The sequence below is a fragment of the Natrix helvetica genome, assembly GCF_964273705.1.
Source record: "Natrix helvetica genome assembly, chromosome: 1".
NCBI classification, from domain to species: Eukaryota; Metazoa; Chordata; class Lepidosauria; order Squamata; family Natricidae; genus Natrix; species Natrix helvetica.
In genome coordinates, this window is record NC_138548.1 from 189,004,590 (window position 1) to 189,020,934 (window position 16,345).

At 36.5% G+C, this 16,345-nt stretch overlaps 1 protein-coding gene across 1 annotated transcript in view; it reads right to left on the reverse strand.

Annotated features, from left to right (window-relative positions):
- The window catches only part of FN1 (fibronectin 1), a 150,379-nt gene that overhangs the window by 55,169 nt on the left and 78,865 nt on the right, over window positions 1–16,345 (reverse strand). The window contains exons 18-25 of the mRNA XM_081967190.1: window positions 16,174–16,263; window positions 15,677–15,871; window positions 14,371–14,643; window positions 9,483–9,749; window positions 7,175–7,269; window positions 1,680–1,848; window positions 1,092–1,178; window positions 363–554 (exon numbers count right to left, since the gene is read on the reverse strand). Of these exons, the coding sequence (XP_081823316.1) occupies window positions 363–554; window positions 1,092–1,178; window positions 1,680–1,848; window positions 7,175–7,269; window positions 9,483–9,749; window positions 14,371–14,643; window positions 15,677–15,871; window positions 16,174–16,263 (1,368 nt within the window). The remainder of the gene's footprint in view (window positions 1–362; window positions 555–1,091; window positions 1,179–1,679; window positions 1,849–7,174; window positions 7,270–9,482; window positions 9,750–14,370; window positions 14,644–15,676; window positions 15,872–16,173; window positions 16,264–16,345) is intronic.

A 16,345-nucleotide genomic window follows, 5' to 3' on the forward strand; every position in this document is an offset into this window, starting at 1 on the left:
TTGTTTTTTTCCATCTATGCAAAGAAAATAAAAAATATGTAACTTACACAAAACATGTGTCTGGATTTATCTGATTAGTTTCATTAATTTAATCAGGTTTACAGTATGAAAATAGTTCAAAAAGCTAAATCTTTTCAAAGTCCAGAGTTTTCTACCCTTATGCATATTTATTTTGATGTTAATTTTATTGAAGAATGTATTTATGAACATACCATACACACATCCATACATAAATACATGCATGCATATATACACACACAAACACACACATGCAAATCAGAAGAAAATTATAGAAATACAGCTTTCATATAGAAGACTAATAGGACTAATTTACCAGTTCTATTGCTCATTTTTTAATTTACCTTGTGTGATGGTTTTGGAGATGGGCAAACTCTCTTGATTATCTTTGAGTGTGTAAACACTGACATTGTATTCCACACCAGGACTCAAATTTTCAAAAATGCAGGATGTATCTTCTGCTTGCACTTGCTCCTCTAGAGTGTAGCCTTCTTGCCCATTTGTAGGAACTGTTGTAATTCTGTATCCAGTGATATCTAATACAAAATGACAAATAGTCGCACATCATATAATCTTTAAAATATAGGAATCAGTGTAGCTATTTTAAGATTTTCAATTATTTTAATACTCCAAATCAAGTAAATGTAATTGTTTATATACCTTTCAAATATTGATTTAGGACCATTCGATATTTACTATTCTTATTCTAGTCACTGTTGAAGTAATATTAAATTATTAGACCATAGATTAAGAGAATTGTTTCTATATCAGAGTATGATTTTTATGGCTATCAAACAACAAATTTTTATTCTATCACATAATATGTTATTTTTCACTAATTTTAAATGCCTGGAGCTCAAAATTCAGCTGAGTATTTCAAAATGTGCAAAATGCTCTAGAAAATGGAGCCACTTCCTGTTAGGAAAACTACCTGCTAGAAGTTATCCCATACCAATAATCTGATTATCAACAGCATTAGAAACATCAGCTCAGTTGACATAAGCCTCAAGTGAGCTATTCCAGAGAGCTGTAGTGCTCTAGTCAAAAGAAGATTTGTGGGCAATATAAGGTACCTGGAGTAGTGCTTTTTTCCCAAGAAACAGTAAGGATTCCAGTGTCAGAGTTAGAATCAAGATGCAAGTTTGTGGGAGGAGATGGTGCTGAGAAATAAAGGCAAAATATTAGATTTGTCAAAAAATGCAACTCTCATTTCTTATGCTTTAAAGACACAAAATTGAATCTCATGAGAAGTTTTCAACAATTGCTCTTTCCATTTGCAATGTTTTTTTAATGTCACAGATACGGTAAAATGACTGTGTAAACTCAGTTCTAGAAACTTACTGATAGCTTAGTAATACTTTTTTCAACAGCAGCTGAGCTCTGCGAGTTGATCTATAGGCAGAGTAGGCAACTACAGCCCCAGTATTCCTTCTAAATTGATAAGACCAATCTTCATTTAGATAATGCACATTTTGTGGAATTTTGGCATAATTTTAAATACTGACTATTTACAAGTATGTTACAAAAATATAGTTATGAAAGCACATCATTACTCCTATCTTTCTTATCACAAATTATATCAGATATTTTCTTAAAATGTTTATTAAGTAGCTTTGGTGTCTTTGCTTCAGCATATAATGAAATATTTAAATGACTCATACGTGTGACTACTGTCTTGACGATAGGCGTTGTTCTTTCTTGACCATCCTTAATAACATTAATACTATAGATATATTCTACACCAGGAGTTAGGCCAGATATAACAATGCTTCCAGATTCTGAGATGACCTCCCTTGGAGCTTCTCCACCTTGGCTGGGTCTCACTCCTAGCTGTAATTGGAAAAGAATAAACAATCTTTTGCTGATAATTATTATATTGGTTTCTGTCTAATGCTAGGACAAGAATGATGAACCTCAACTTTTTGAGAATCTGGTCAACTTTCAGGAAATATACGTCAGAAATGCATGTGGAATTAAAGCTGCCAATGTAAGAATTAAGAGAGATATGGATAGGAGAAAGGATAAGATGTTTTATGGTTTTAATAATATCTTTAAAAATAACTTAAATAATTTTAGACAGCAGGATTCTAGTAGTTTTCAACCTTACCAATTTTAAGATGTGTGGACTTCAACTCCCAGAATTCCCCCCGTCAGCATGGTCCATTCCCTCTTCTCCTTATACTCAACTTTAACAGAGAAAATCTCAGAATTTGCAAAATTTTGCTACACAGCAAGGTATGTTACTAACATTCCTTTTCATCAAGCTGAAAATTGTTCCATAGGTTATGTGTTAAAGCTTAGAACAAGTTTCTGTCCTCTTGTATATTTTCAGGGAGGGGCTGTTCTTTATCTTATTTCTTACTTCCTCTCGTGTCTTGGGAACTCCAAAAGACTATTACAAAACTCTGAAATATCAACAATTATGGTTTTTGACAGAACAGGTTGGCGTCACAGCAGGAACGGTTGGAAATAGTGGAGCTCCACAGAGATCCATGAAAACCAGCTGGTATCTGCTTGCTGGGAGACCCTAGGGGGGTCAAAGCTGCCCTGTAGGGGTGGTGAAGGAAGGAGAGGTGCTTCATGCTTCATCGACCACGAGGAAACAGCAATTTCCTTCTTAGGTCCGAAGAAAGCTCTCCCAAACTGCAGCAGGGACGAGAGCCATTTTGGCAAGTCACAAGCTGTGACAACCGGGACAATAAGATTTGTGCTTGGAGTGGCTCATGGACAAAGCATTGAAACTGGGCGAGACAACTTTCAACTTTTTTTGCCACCAGTAGCCTCCCACCGTCCAGTGCGATCCCACAGGGTTGGCCTCCTCAGGGTGCCGTTGGCCAGACAGTTTCAGCTGGAGACTCCCAGGGGGAGACCCTTCTCTGTGGGAGCGCTTTCCCTCTGGAATGAGCTGCCCCTGGAGCTTCGCATAATCCCCGACCTCCGGTCCTTCCGACACGCCCTAAAAAATTGGCTTTTCCAGCAAGCCGGCCTGGCCTGTTAATTTTATCTAATTTTTAAAATGTTATTGTTATATTAATTGGGTTTGGTTTTTGGATACTTATCTAATTTGCTTTTAACTTTTGTGATATGTGTTTTTTAATGTTGTACGCTGCCCTGAATCCTTTGGGAGGAGGGCAGCATATAAATCCAATAAATCCAAATCCAAATTCTAGAGACCTAACCCAAGTAAAAGAATTTTAAAAATAATCTCCAAACATTAAGAAAGTAGTGATTGGATACATGGAGAAAGAGAAAGAGTAAAGACCCAGATGTGAAAGAAATATCTAATACAAACTTTAAAATATAGAAAGCCTGGAAAAGATTTAATAATACTGAAAAGTGATTATTGGGAGAAATTGTTTCTTTTTTATTTTTATTTCTAACCCCACTCCCCACCCCCGATCGGTTGACAATCAGCTGTTGTTTTTCACATGCTGTTTAATGGATTTTGAGCAGAAAAGCCATCTACTGGAGGAAGATTACTACAGTGTGGGAATGTGATAATTGTTTAAGAAAAGGGGTGGAAGTAAATAACACCTGACCTTGATTCTATTTCAGTAGGCGACTTGGATGTTTGGAAATATCTTGTGAGCTTTTTAAAGATCTTTAAGACAATTTGAATTGCAAATAACTAAAACCGTATTGAAATTGTTTACTGGAAGATGGATTTGAAAGACTTGAGGGAACTTTGTGGGCCAATTTGGAATTCTTTACTAATTTCTATTGATAGAACATTCTATGAGGCAAAAGAAGAAAGGTGATAGAAGAGGGGGGGGATTAAACGAAGAAAAGATAAATAAGACTTTAAAATTTGGACAATTGGGAAGGTGCAAACTGGAAATTATAAAGATTGTAAATTATCAATTTATAGCTTTTAAGGAATAGAAATTTAGGAGATTTGGAGGAATAATTCTGAGATTGACTAAATTTTATTAATAATTGACTTCTTTGGAGTTTTTAGATATTGGGATACTGGAATATTAGAGGTATATTGAGTAATTTTTAATATATTAAACTGGTACAAAATGACCCAACAGGAGACAAAGTTCTATGAAGAAATGTTAGTGTTGCTTAAAAGTATTTATGAAAATGTGATCAAGAACTTTAAGGAGATGATGGGATTGTTCAAAAATAAAGATGCAAGTACTAAGAAATAACTAGATAATTCCTTAAGAGTTTACAATAGAACAGAAAAAAGAAGAATTTCCAAAAACAATGAAAGGGTTATGGCTGGGTATCCAAATGTTGCAGCAGAATGAGACAAGGGGTAAGGCAGAAGGAACATTCAGTTTGTGCAAAAATGTTAGAAAGAAATATAGGATCCCAAATGAGAAATATAAAAAAGTTACCAAAAAGTCAATAAATGGTGAAATTCTAAAAAGGCTAAGAGATGATGGACAGTGATAAAATATCTTGCAATATGGTGATTGCATTAAAAACTAATAGAAAAAAGTAGAAAGTATAAATTGGGAAAATAGTAGCACACAAATGGATATATAATGGAATTTATGATAACCACAAATATATTAAGATTAGGAGGTGAAAGACTATGATTATTTATATTTATATTATTATTATTATATACTTTATTCATAAACATGAAACTCAGCCAACTGAACATTCAAAAATGCATTACAGATACCAGTGACTGGTGCTAATAGTTGATACGGTTTGCTGCCAGCGTCCTAGGTATCAACCAAGGACCTTCTTAAAATATAAGATGTTCCAAGTAGCGCAGTTTTTTGCAGTTCCGCTGGTGTTATTGAAGGAAGCTGCAATTTGTTGACGTATCTTGTAAAATTCTTGGACATGGTGCCAAGTGCCCCGATGACAATTTGGTATCACTATTACATGCTTCATCCATAGCCGTGTAGTTTCGATGGCGAGGTCGAAACTTCACGGCTATGGATGAAGCATGTAACAGTGATACTTTTATTGTTGTTGTTGTTGTTGTTGTTATCATCTTTTTATTCATTAAACATGAAACTCAGTCAACTGAACATTTAAAGATCTGTCACAAATACCATTGACTGGTGCTAATGGGTTGCTGCCAATGTCTTAGGTATCAACCGAGTATCTTCTTAAAATATATGATGTTCCTAGTAGCAGTTTTTTCTAGTTCCGCTAGTGTTATTGCAAAAAGCTGCAATTTCTTTATGTGTTTTGTAAAATTCCTGACATGGTACCAAGTGCCCCGATGACAATGGGTATCACTGTTTCATGCTTCATCCATAGCTGTGTAGTTTCGATGGCCAGGTTATGGCTATGGATGAAGCATGTAACAGTAATTATTATTATACTTAATTATATAATAAATTATATATAATTATAGGTTGTTGTTGTTATTATTATTATTTGTGTGTGTGTAAATATATAAATTGAAATGTATAGCTTTCAAGGACTATAAATTCAGGGGACTTAGAGATATAATCCCGGGACTGATTAAACTTTATTAATAATTGGTTTTATTGCCATTTATAAAAAATTGAGATATTGGAATTATGGAGGAACATTGAGTAATATCTAAAATATTAAATATTAGTGATTCAGCAGGGGTCAACAAATACATTGTATGAAGAAATGCTATTGATGTTTAAATATATTTATGGAGAAAATGATAAAGAACCATAAAGAGAGAATGGTATTGTTTAAAGGCAAAGATGTGAATGTAGAAGAACCCCGACAAATGGGAAGGTTAGAAGTTGGAAGAGAAAGATTACTGTATTTTTCAGAGTATAAGAGGCACCTTTTCCCCTCCTAAAAGAGGGTGAAAATTTCGGTGTGTCTTATACACTGAATGTAGCCCCACCCACCCACCGGCCCCAACCCTTTGGCCTCTGCCACCCAGTAATTTACCTCTTTGCAGCAAAGGGGGGGGGGGGGCTTGTGGAGGCTTCAATAAGCTATAGCAATCCCTGCAGCCACTAACAGCTGATGATTGGGTGAAATTGAAAGTGAAACTGGCTGTTTGCTCCATGTGGCAAATTGCTGGCAGGCAAAAAAAAATTCCTTGTGCAAATCAGGCTGTTTGCTGCAAGGAGGTAAGTCAACTATAAATGCCTATAGAATGTTCAAATTATTAGACTTATTGTTTAAAGACTGCTTTATTATTATTCAAGACAACTTAACTAAATGAAGAAGCCTTTTAAAATAAATGCTTGATGTAAAGAGGCCCAGTGCTATTGTTTTAAAAAGTGCTATTCTTTTAAATAGCAGAGAATAACTATACTTCCAGAAAGCACATCAATTTTAACAGCATCTGTACAAGTATAGTCTGGAATATAACACTACAAACAGTATATATTGTCTGTACTGTTAGTTGCAAGGAGGCAAATTGCTGGGAGACAGAGGCAGATATTTTTCCCTTGTTTTCCTCCCCAAAATCTAGGTGTGTCTTATACTTGGGAGCGTCTTATACTCTGAAAAATACAGTATGTATATTTAATTATATTATTATTGTTAGCACTGTGTAAAAAATATACTGACCAAGTCAATACACTGTTCACAAAATATGTTGGTTGTTAAAGAAAAATGACCAAAAAAATATTTTAAAAAAACCAATTACAGTTCTTCATTTTTGTTAAATAATACTGTAAAATTGTTTACTCTGGCTTTTCCTGGAATACCATCTGGATTATTTTTGGCTTAAGCACCGCAAAATATATAAATTATTAACAAATGCCATTGTCAATAAAGAAGAAACTTGCACATGAAACGAAGTGCCAGTTTTAACTGCAAGGACAGAGGACATCACATGCTGGCAGTATTTTTCAATCTCATTTCATCAAGCAGTGGTTTTATTTTCTGTTGACTTTTTACTATTTCTTATTTAAACACTGTTTTGACTATTTTATCATTTGCAAATTAAAACATTTATTTCTAGAGTAAAATTAATCAGGATGACTATTAAAATTTCATCAGGACAATAGTATGATCTTTATGAACATTATTCTCTTCTCTATCACATTAGAATTTGAATATATGTATAGTGTTTGATCAATTTATTACAAATTACTACACTTTGTTAAACAATTATTAGCTATTTGTTATTATAAACTGTAAAGACCCAAAACACTTCCCAAACAGTTATCCACAATTGCTGTGATCAAGCAATTCATGAACAGTAGGGTGGAGACAGAGAGAGAGCCTATTTTCCTACCTTAAAACCAAGTCTAGGTGCAGGTATCCAGGTAACAATAATGGATGCCTCTGTTACTTCAGTGTTATATGGAGGAACTGAGCCTGTGGATTGCACTGTCAAATCAAATGTAAAGCCAGGCTTAGAGACAGCAGCTTATATATGTATTATTTATTAATAGTCTACTTTCCTACTTAAAAAGCACATCAAAGTGGCTGGCAAGATTTAAAATTTAAAATTAGACAGAATTAAAATGTAACTAAAACTTAAAATCACAGATTTGCAAAATATTTATAATCGTACATTGCACATACTAATCACAATAGTCTTGTCAGGTGCAAAAATTAGAAGATCTCCAAGAATAGTTCAAACAGATGTCTTTATTGTTCATCACCAGTGTGTAAGAATCTGTCTCACTTTACTTATGAAACTGCAGATTCTAAGAAACCTAAAAGTCTGACTCAAATGCTTCCTTCCCCAATGGACTTTATGCTGGAATATCTTTTACCCTTTCCTATTGCAGCCTCCTCTCCTTCAGTTGGTGGTTCCATCATAGTACTGTGATAATCAGAGATCATCCATTCCAATACAACATTTTAAATCTAGGAGTAAACCTAATATATACTTTGTTTTAGTTATTTCACATTTGTAAATGGCTTTCATTATTTATTTCAACTCAGTTGAGGAAATTGAGCTAAACAGCGGCTTAGGAATAAAAAACTACTTTAAAAAATCTCTGCATAGCCAGGTCTACTATGTAGCAACTGTGATAAAAATATTTTAAAGTTCCTTCAGATTTTATTTTGAATATTTGATACCACATATGAATCACAACCTAGAATGCCCTTGTAATATAAATGGGCATGCATCTTAGATCTTCGTCACCAGGAACATTTAATTTGGAACACATACAGGCCAGTAACAGATTCAGCCAAATCTGATATGAACTAACCTTTCTAAATTGGAAAATGTTTACATCTATCAGTCAAACACAACTTATATACAATAGCTAATTCATTGGTCTAATGTCCCCCCCCCCCCCCTCTGATTTAGCTATACTGTTGCTCAACCGTCTGCTGTTAACTAGGGGGTATACTTAGGTCAGTAGGAAAAAAAAACAGTTTATGGCAAAAGTAGATTTTCTGAGTTTCTAAAAGGCTGCTATTCATAATGCACCATGGTCAGTTTATTAAGTTAACCGTTATGCAGCAATCTATGTTTTCACTCAAGACAGTATCAAAGTAAGCATGGATGTGACTTCAAGTAGGTCACTCACGTTGTATCTCATTAAAGAAAATGATTTCACTGGAAAAATACAAGAACTGACTAAAAACATACAAATGATCTTTGTACCATAAGAAAGAAACAAACAGTTGTTCCTGGTACAATGGAATTATAGTCCTTTTTTATGCTTTCCCGATGGCTTTTAAGTTTTGCCAAACTAGAAATATGTTTATAATAAGGTACATGATTAAGAGACATGCCATAAAACTTAATATTTTCTTTAACTATAATAATAGATATTTTATAGGCTTATTAGGCAGGAAATGTGCTGAAATTACAGGGTTCCAGAGGAAGATTGATCCATTTTCCCCCCATAGCCTGGATCTCTTTTTCATTTCATCGCCCTTTCTGGGACGGAGAGTGCTAATATTAAAGCAGGAGTCCCCAACCCCTGATTTGTGGACCAGCACCAGTCCATGAAATACCAGCAACTGTCCACATAAACAAGCAAAGCCCCATCTACGGGATGCAGGTGGCATGCAACACCATCAGTGGTAGGTTCCTACCGATTTGGCCGAACTGGTAGCAGCTAGGCAGCCTGGGTCACTGGAACTGGCAGCGACCCAGGCATGCCACGCTCCCGAACCGGTTCTCCTGGCAGCACCATGGGCAGCGCCATCTTGTTTTTTCTTTCTGTGCATAGCAATTTTAGTTGTACTGCGCATGCACGCACTGCGCACATCAAGTGCATGTGCAGCGCGCCCCTGAGCAAACAAGCAGTAGTCTCTGCTGGAACCCACCCCTGAACACCATGCTTCCTCCAGAAAAATCTTTCTCCACGGAACCAGTCCCTGTGCCCAAAAGGCTGCTGCCTTAAAGGAAGTCAAATAAGAGATCAGCGTTTTTATTTAAAGACTTTGCAAGGTCCTGGGCATTGATAAATTTCCCAATTTAAAAAATCCATTGATGGTAGAATGTTAGATTTAATCTAAACACCTTGCTAATGAAAAATCAAATGTCCAATTATGGTCATTTTTTTTCTTTATTAAGATAGTTCTGAGAATCATTTTTGGGAGGCAGCAAACAAAGACTACTTCACACTTACATGTTGTGAAGGTTCCCTTTTCTGGATTGCTCTTTTGATTACCCTTGACAGCCACTAGAGACACAGTATACTCAGAGCCAGGCTGCAAATTCCTCAGCAAATATTTGGTGGCTGATGCCCCCACAGTGTATTGTTTTGGATGACCATCTGTAATAGGCTGCACAGTAAGTTGGTATTCTGCAATACGAGCTTGCGGGGACTTCCATGTGACTAGTGCAGTAGAGGGTGTCTCACTGACAAGCCGCAAATTGGTTGGGCCATCAAGTTCTAGAAAGATAAGTCAAAAGATATTTTTATAATATAATAAAATATAGGTTTATTGTTTATTGTATATAGACATCCATCTACCCAAAAAACTTTAGCTAGTAAACAAGAGATTCTATTAAGCCACAATAAAATTAGTTACTTACTTACATACATGCACACACAAATACATGTACTTATTTTATTCTTCTTCATAATGCATGAATATGTCAAATTAGAACTTATATTATCATTACTACTAATACCAGAAATAATTAGTAATACCAATAATAGGAACCTGACATTGATTTTTTACAATCTCTAAATTATCTATATAGTTAAATGGGTTTTACAAAATGTTGCATGTCCAGTCTTTTCCTTCATTCTGCTTATTTCATATCACTCTTGACTATGTCCACATTTAGGAAAGTGGGCTCTGGAATAAAATAGCCTGCTAATCATTGCATTATGTATGCCATTAAGTTTTCAACCTAGTCAATATTGGGTATTGAGAATATAGTTCCTATACAGGGCTATTATTCACTGAGGTATAAACAATCTAGAGTTTGAATTACAGCTTCATTCAGCTGCAAAAAACATTAAAAAGTTGTCAATGGGGTTTTTTTGGGGGGGGAGAGATAAAAACAGAAAACTATTGAATACATGGGACATAATTATATTAAGTCTAGTGCATTGGATAAATTAATTCTCAATTTGTTTGTTTCTCCCCCTTTTTTGTGTGTGTTCTTGCCTATCAGCATACCATCCATGTACTATTTGTGTGGCAAGTTCTCCAAAGCCCAAATACACACCCCTGACCTATGAGACTGCTAGCTACAAACAGGATTTTCCCTGTACTTCCACTGCAAATATATTTGATTATTTTCAATAGATAATCTTATAAACAGTATGGCTTAGAATAATTAAAATATTGTGTATGAGGGAACAGTATAGAAGTGAATGTGTATTACTATAAGGAAAGTGCCAGAGGTTTAAAAAAAACTTAGGTATAAGTATGTTATGCTCATTTAGTTTGAATTATCAATTTACTAGAATAAGGATCGTAGACTAAGTTTAACTCGTGACTTGTGTCATTTTTAACAACAGCTTTAGAATCTGTTTCTCACTGAAGCAGTAGACATCTGTGTAGGTTTCCCTCTGCAATTGTGTCTGACTAGGACATGGTGCTCTGTTTCTTAGCTGAGGGAGTCAGTGTTGTCCGAAGACATTTTCCATAGTCATGTGACCAGCATGGCTATATGCCAAAGGTGTACCTTCCCACTGAAATGGTACCTATTAATCCATTTATTTATCTATTTATCTATTAGTCCTATTATTGGTGTTTGTATGTTTTGAATTGTTTGGTAGGCTGGACATCAGATGTAGCCATTATTTACAAATCAGATTAGACTGAATTAATTGTTTTTCTTTAGCAGTGCCTCCCTAAAATTTAGTATCATAGAATACCAAGCAATGTTTGTTTTATCTCTTATCTTAATCAAATGTATAAGTTTCATCAATGCCCAGAATAAAATTTCAAAGATACTCTTAAAATCACCTTTACATTCAGCATGCTGATTTTGATTGTAATGAAGGCTAGCTAAAAGGACCTTCCCCATCTTTACATCTGAAAGTTCATATTTGTATGTTGAACTGTCATTCAAAAGTCTGTTAGCAATTATTTTTTTCTAAACTGTAGATTGGGCATCTGAAGAGAGAATGCCAACTTATTTCATTCATTAATAGGGTACTTGTTTGACAAGCAAAACTGAAGATATAAACCATGACAACAACACTTATCTTGGAATCAGTTTATGGAATAGCTTAAGTTATTTAGAAAATGCTGGTGTTTTATAGAAGAAAAATTGAGAACTTATGCAGCTTTCACAAGCAAAGTTTTAAATGTTTGAAGAATGATTTTTCTTCAGCATTGAAAACAGTTTGGCTTACTCACAGGGAAAAAAGTGATAAAAGAATAATTGATCCCCTTGTCACAGTAATACTAGGGGAGTAGACTGAAATTTAATGTAGAGAAAAGTAACGTTTTACACATAAGGCAGGAAAAATCAAACATACAAGTACAGATTAGGTAAAATCTGGCTCAAAAGCAGTTAACTGTGAGAAGGATCTTGGAATCCTAGTGGATAATCACTTAAATATGAGCCAACAGTGTGCAGCAGCCATCAAAAAATCTAATGCAATCTTTGGTTACATAAACAGAGGCATAGAATCAATAAAGTAGAATATATGTAAGCTCTGGGTTGAAATGAGGGGTCTTTGGTGCTCTCTAAGCTTGTTTTCTTGCAGACGCTTCATTACCCAAACTAGGTAATATCATCAGTGCTAGTAAGGAGTGCTGTTTGCTATCAGTTTATATTCTGGTGGCTTGCCCTTTCAGTGTTGGTGGGAGAGGTCTTCTTTGGTTTTGGCTTTTTACTGTTGGCTCTTTGGCAGTTTCTTGATTGGGGTACTGTTTACTTGATTGTTACGTTGAAGTTAACCTTGGAATTAATCTATGCTGATCTGGGTGCTAATTGCTGGTGGAGAAGTTCGAAGGTCTTTAGGCTGGCTGATTGTCTCTTTTGCATAGCCAGCAGATGTTATTAATATCTATTGATGGCTAATTTGTCAGAGTGCCAGGCTCCTAGAAATTCCCTGACATTTTTGGACTTGGCCTGGTCTAAGATTGTCACATTGTCCCAATTGAAACTATGGTTAAATCTGTCTATATGTTATGAAATTAAAGCATTTTCATCATGTCTTCTGACTGCTAGTTGGTGTTCTTTGGATACATTCTGCTAGTCTTTTGCCAGTTAGTCCTACACAGTGGTTGTTATAGTTCTTACACTGTATGTTGTTGATGACTCCTGTTTTTTCTTCTTTTTTGGTTTGCTTAGGATGTTTTGAAAGGCCTTAGTTGGCTTGTGTGCTATGCCAATTCCATGTAGTTGTAGTACAAATAATCCCCAGGTTACGAGCGTTCCCTTAGTGAATATTTGAACTTATGCGATAAGCGCCCCCTAGCATTTGCGAACAAAGCCTGAAAGTACAACTCTTTCAGCACCATGGCAGTTGTTCACCCTTACAGCAGAGGCTCTGCAACATTCATCCTGCACATTGCCAGCTGAAATGGAGCTTCTGAGAGGTGGATGCCCCGTTTGGGTGTCCAGAGGCTTCCCCTGGCCCATTGCAGCCCAAAATGGAGTCTCTGGGGCCCGGATCCTGAGGCTTGGTTTAACCACCTGTTCCAATTAGCTGGCCTGGCCCAACCGTAGCCTTAATCTTCAATCCCTCTGACCGGTATTTTAAATTTTGGGGGGTAGACTTTTAAGCTGTTTTTTAATTTTTATTATTACTGTACAGGCTTTATATTTAATCTGTTTTTAAGGGGTATTTAATATTTTTCACTGTGTAGATGGTTTCTTAGCTGTTGTCTGTACACCGCCCCGAGTCCCTTCGGGGAGAGGGGGCGGTCTATAAATACAATAAATAAATAAATAATAATAAATAAACCCTCCGTGACCCCCCCCCCAGCCCATTGTAGGCTCAAATGGAGCTTCCAGCCCTCCGACACTCCATTCGACATTGTAGGCCGAAATGGAGCTGGGGGGGGGGCAGATCCAGCCCCCAGAAGCTCCATTTCAAACTACAACAAACCAAGAGAGGACTGTGGAGGACCGAATGGAGCATCGGAGGGCCATTCACCCTCAGAAGCTCCATTTTGGCTGGCAACCTGCCAGGCCAGACCTGCAGAGACCCGAATGCAACTGCACAGGGGCACACATGGCTGAGAGACTGGAGAGTAGACTGCTTGCTAGATCTTCACAAGGTAAGTGCCCCAGGTGGCAGGTGAAGGGGGAAGCAATTGTGGGGAGCATGATTTATTTCAGTGGGTCAGGGAGGCCTTGTGTGGTCTTAGCCGGGTGGTCTGTTCCATCAGTAATTCCCCCATGACCTTCCCCACCCTGAAATACGTCTTGTGCACTTAATGAGCCTCTCATTTGATTAGCAAATGCATAAGCGAAAGGAGGGAGTGATCCCATTCAAGGTACGCGATTCACTCCCACGAATCCTTGGGTTACGAATGAAATGAGCAGGCTCCATTACATTCGTAACTTGAGGACTACCTGTAGTCCGTTGGTGGTTTCTAAGATATTTTTGATGCATGGCAATGTAATTTTTCTTGCCACAAAGAACCAAACAAAGACAGATCTTGCTTTATATTGACCTTCCTCCCTTTTCCTCCAGGACAAATGGAGACAAATGAGAGAATAGATGGCTTACATAGCAGTTGTAGATATCTCATTCACCTGTATCTGTTACTACTCTGAGGAATGCTATTACTTTCCTGGAGTTTCCATCCACCTTCTAGACTTGTGCATTGTAAAGGCACAAAAAAGTGCCTTTAGAACTACCTAGATGTTGGAAGTGCTTGGAAGTTCATCCCATTCTTCTTGCTGACTCCTTTAGGAAAACCTTGCTGAAGGAAAGGTTTGGGCTGCAGGATAGCGGAGCCCTCGCTGCTTAGCAAAGCCAATGGATTCATCCTACTAAATTCTTATTGCAGGCGTTGGGAAATGATGGAATTTCTGACAAGATGAATTTGTGGAAAATCTATACACTGAATTAGAAAAAACAAACTTACTTGTTGTTTGTTCTCCAGTTAATGGTTCACTCTCCATGTTCTGTCCTATAGCGTAGATCTTAAAAAGGTACGTTGTTCCAGGCAAAAGTTCTGTGACCTCAGCAAATGTATGTCTGCTAATGGGTAATATTTGCCCATGTTCCCCAGGGCGGTTAATTGGAATAACCTCTACACGATAACCAATCACTGCACTTTCAGGGGGGCGCCACATGATGGTGATTTTGTCACTGGCAACTTCCAGAAATTGAAGGTGCTGGGGAGGATGAATCTCATCTAGCCAAATAGATGAACAAAAGAAAGGTTTAATGAATGGTAAGAAATGCTGGAAAACAAAAACTTTGTCTGTGTATCATCACAACTACCCTCTTCCTTCTGTCCTACTTCAAAATTAATCTCTCAGCAAAAACTGCCGCTGATCCTTTTTTTCAATGTCCCTTGAAATCTCATTGAGACAGTCCATGAAAGTGTTCTTACTGAAGACAAAACCATCATATAGCTTTCTATCTTGCCAAAATATCATCATCACTGAGAAGCAGACAGTAATATAAAAATAAAACAGTGGAAAACTTAAGTGTGGTTGCAATGTTCCTTTACATAGCTCTATTCGCCAAAATTGACTACCAGATAAAAAGTAAAAGAAAATATATCTCATTTTCTGAATCACTCAAAATTAGAAAAGCAAACAATTGATATATCAAAAACTAGAAATTATTATTTTTTAAATCAATTCAATTTTAATTTTTGAAAGTCGGTTTGTTTTAGTGGTTAAGGCACAGGGTACAAACAGGAGATTGTGAGTTCTAGTCCCACTTTAGGCATGAAAGTTGGCTGGCTGGGAGACCTTGAGCCAGTCACTCTTTCAGGCCACGAAGCCAGGTTCAGGTATCAAGCCAATCATACAGTTCCTGCTGCAACCAAATAAACACTCAATTGATCCAAAAAAGTTGACTGTACATTTGCAGCAACACTAGGAAAAATAAACAACCTGTTCTTGTAACATATGTGGCCTTTCTAAGATGACTCCATCACATATTTACTTTCCCCTGTGCTGGTAGTTTGTATTTTTAATTATAGGTTATTTTATATTTTTACTAAGGCTTGTTTTTAAATTTTTGTTGCCTTATTAGATCATTACACATTGTCAAGAATCATTTTTGTGAATGGGCAGTTATATTTGTTAAATAAAATGAATAGATAAATGCAATAAATAAATACTGCCTTCAAGAAAACAATTCTGGAATCCAAGAAGGGAAAAAAGAGAACATTATTAAAAAAAAACCACAAAATTACAGAAATACATTAATACCTGCCATTAGCACTCCGGTGGTTTTCTGCTGAATGAAAATAGGAGTGCTTTCCTGGTTTTCTTCTACAGCATAAATGCTGATATTGTATTGAACACCAGGCATCAAGTCACTGAGTGTCACAGATGTTGCAGATTCAGGGAGATTGAGTTCTGTACTGCTACCTTCCAGGGAAGGAGTATAAACAATCCGGTAACCTTGTAAAGTAAACATGCAGTCAGCCGACAGCACAGTGAAAAAAGATTTGGTGTTCTTCCATATGCTAAATTACCCATCTTTGTTCAGACCATCTTTTTTGATAAACCATAGTTTTATGATGTAGTGAGTCTACATCAAGTATAATTTATAAACAAGAAAATTCAATCAAACAGACAGTAAAAGCCAATCGAGCTTCAGACATACAAGTTTCTTAGGCTTAACACACTTTCCTATCTTACAAATGGAAGGAATCCACCCAGGCCCCCAAGCTCCAAAACAGATATAGGATGACAATTCAGACCTGTGATTGGAGCTTCTGGTCTGCTCCAGCTGACAAGAATTGAAGTATCATCAACATTTTCTACAAGATGATCAGGAGGAGCATCAGGTGCTGTATAGAGATATAATAATTAAGAAAGTTGATTGAAGAACCTTTCAGTTTTCAGAGAAAATGCCCATACCCATCTGTCCCT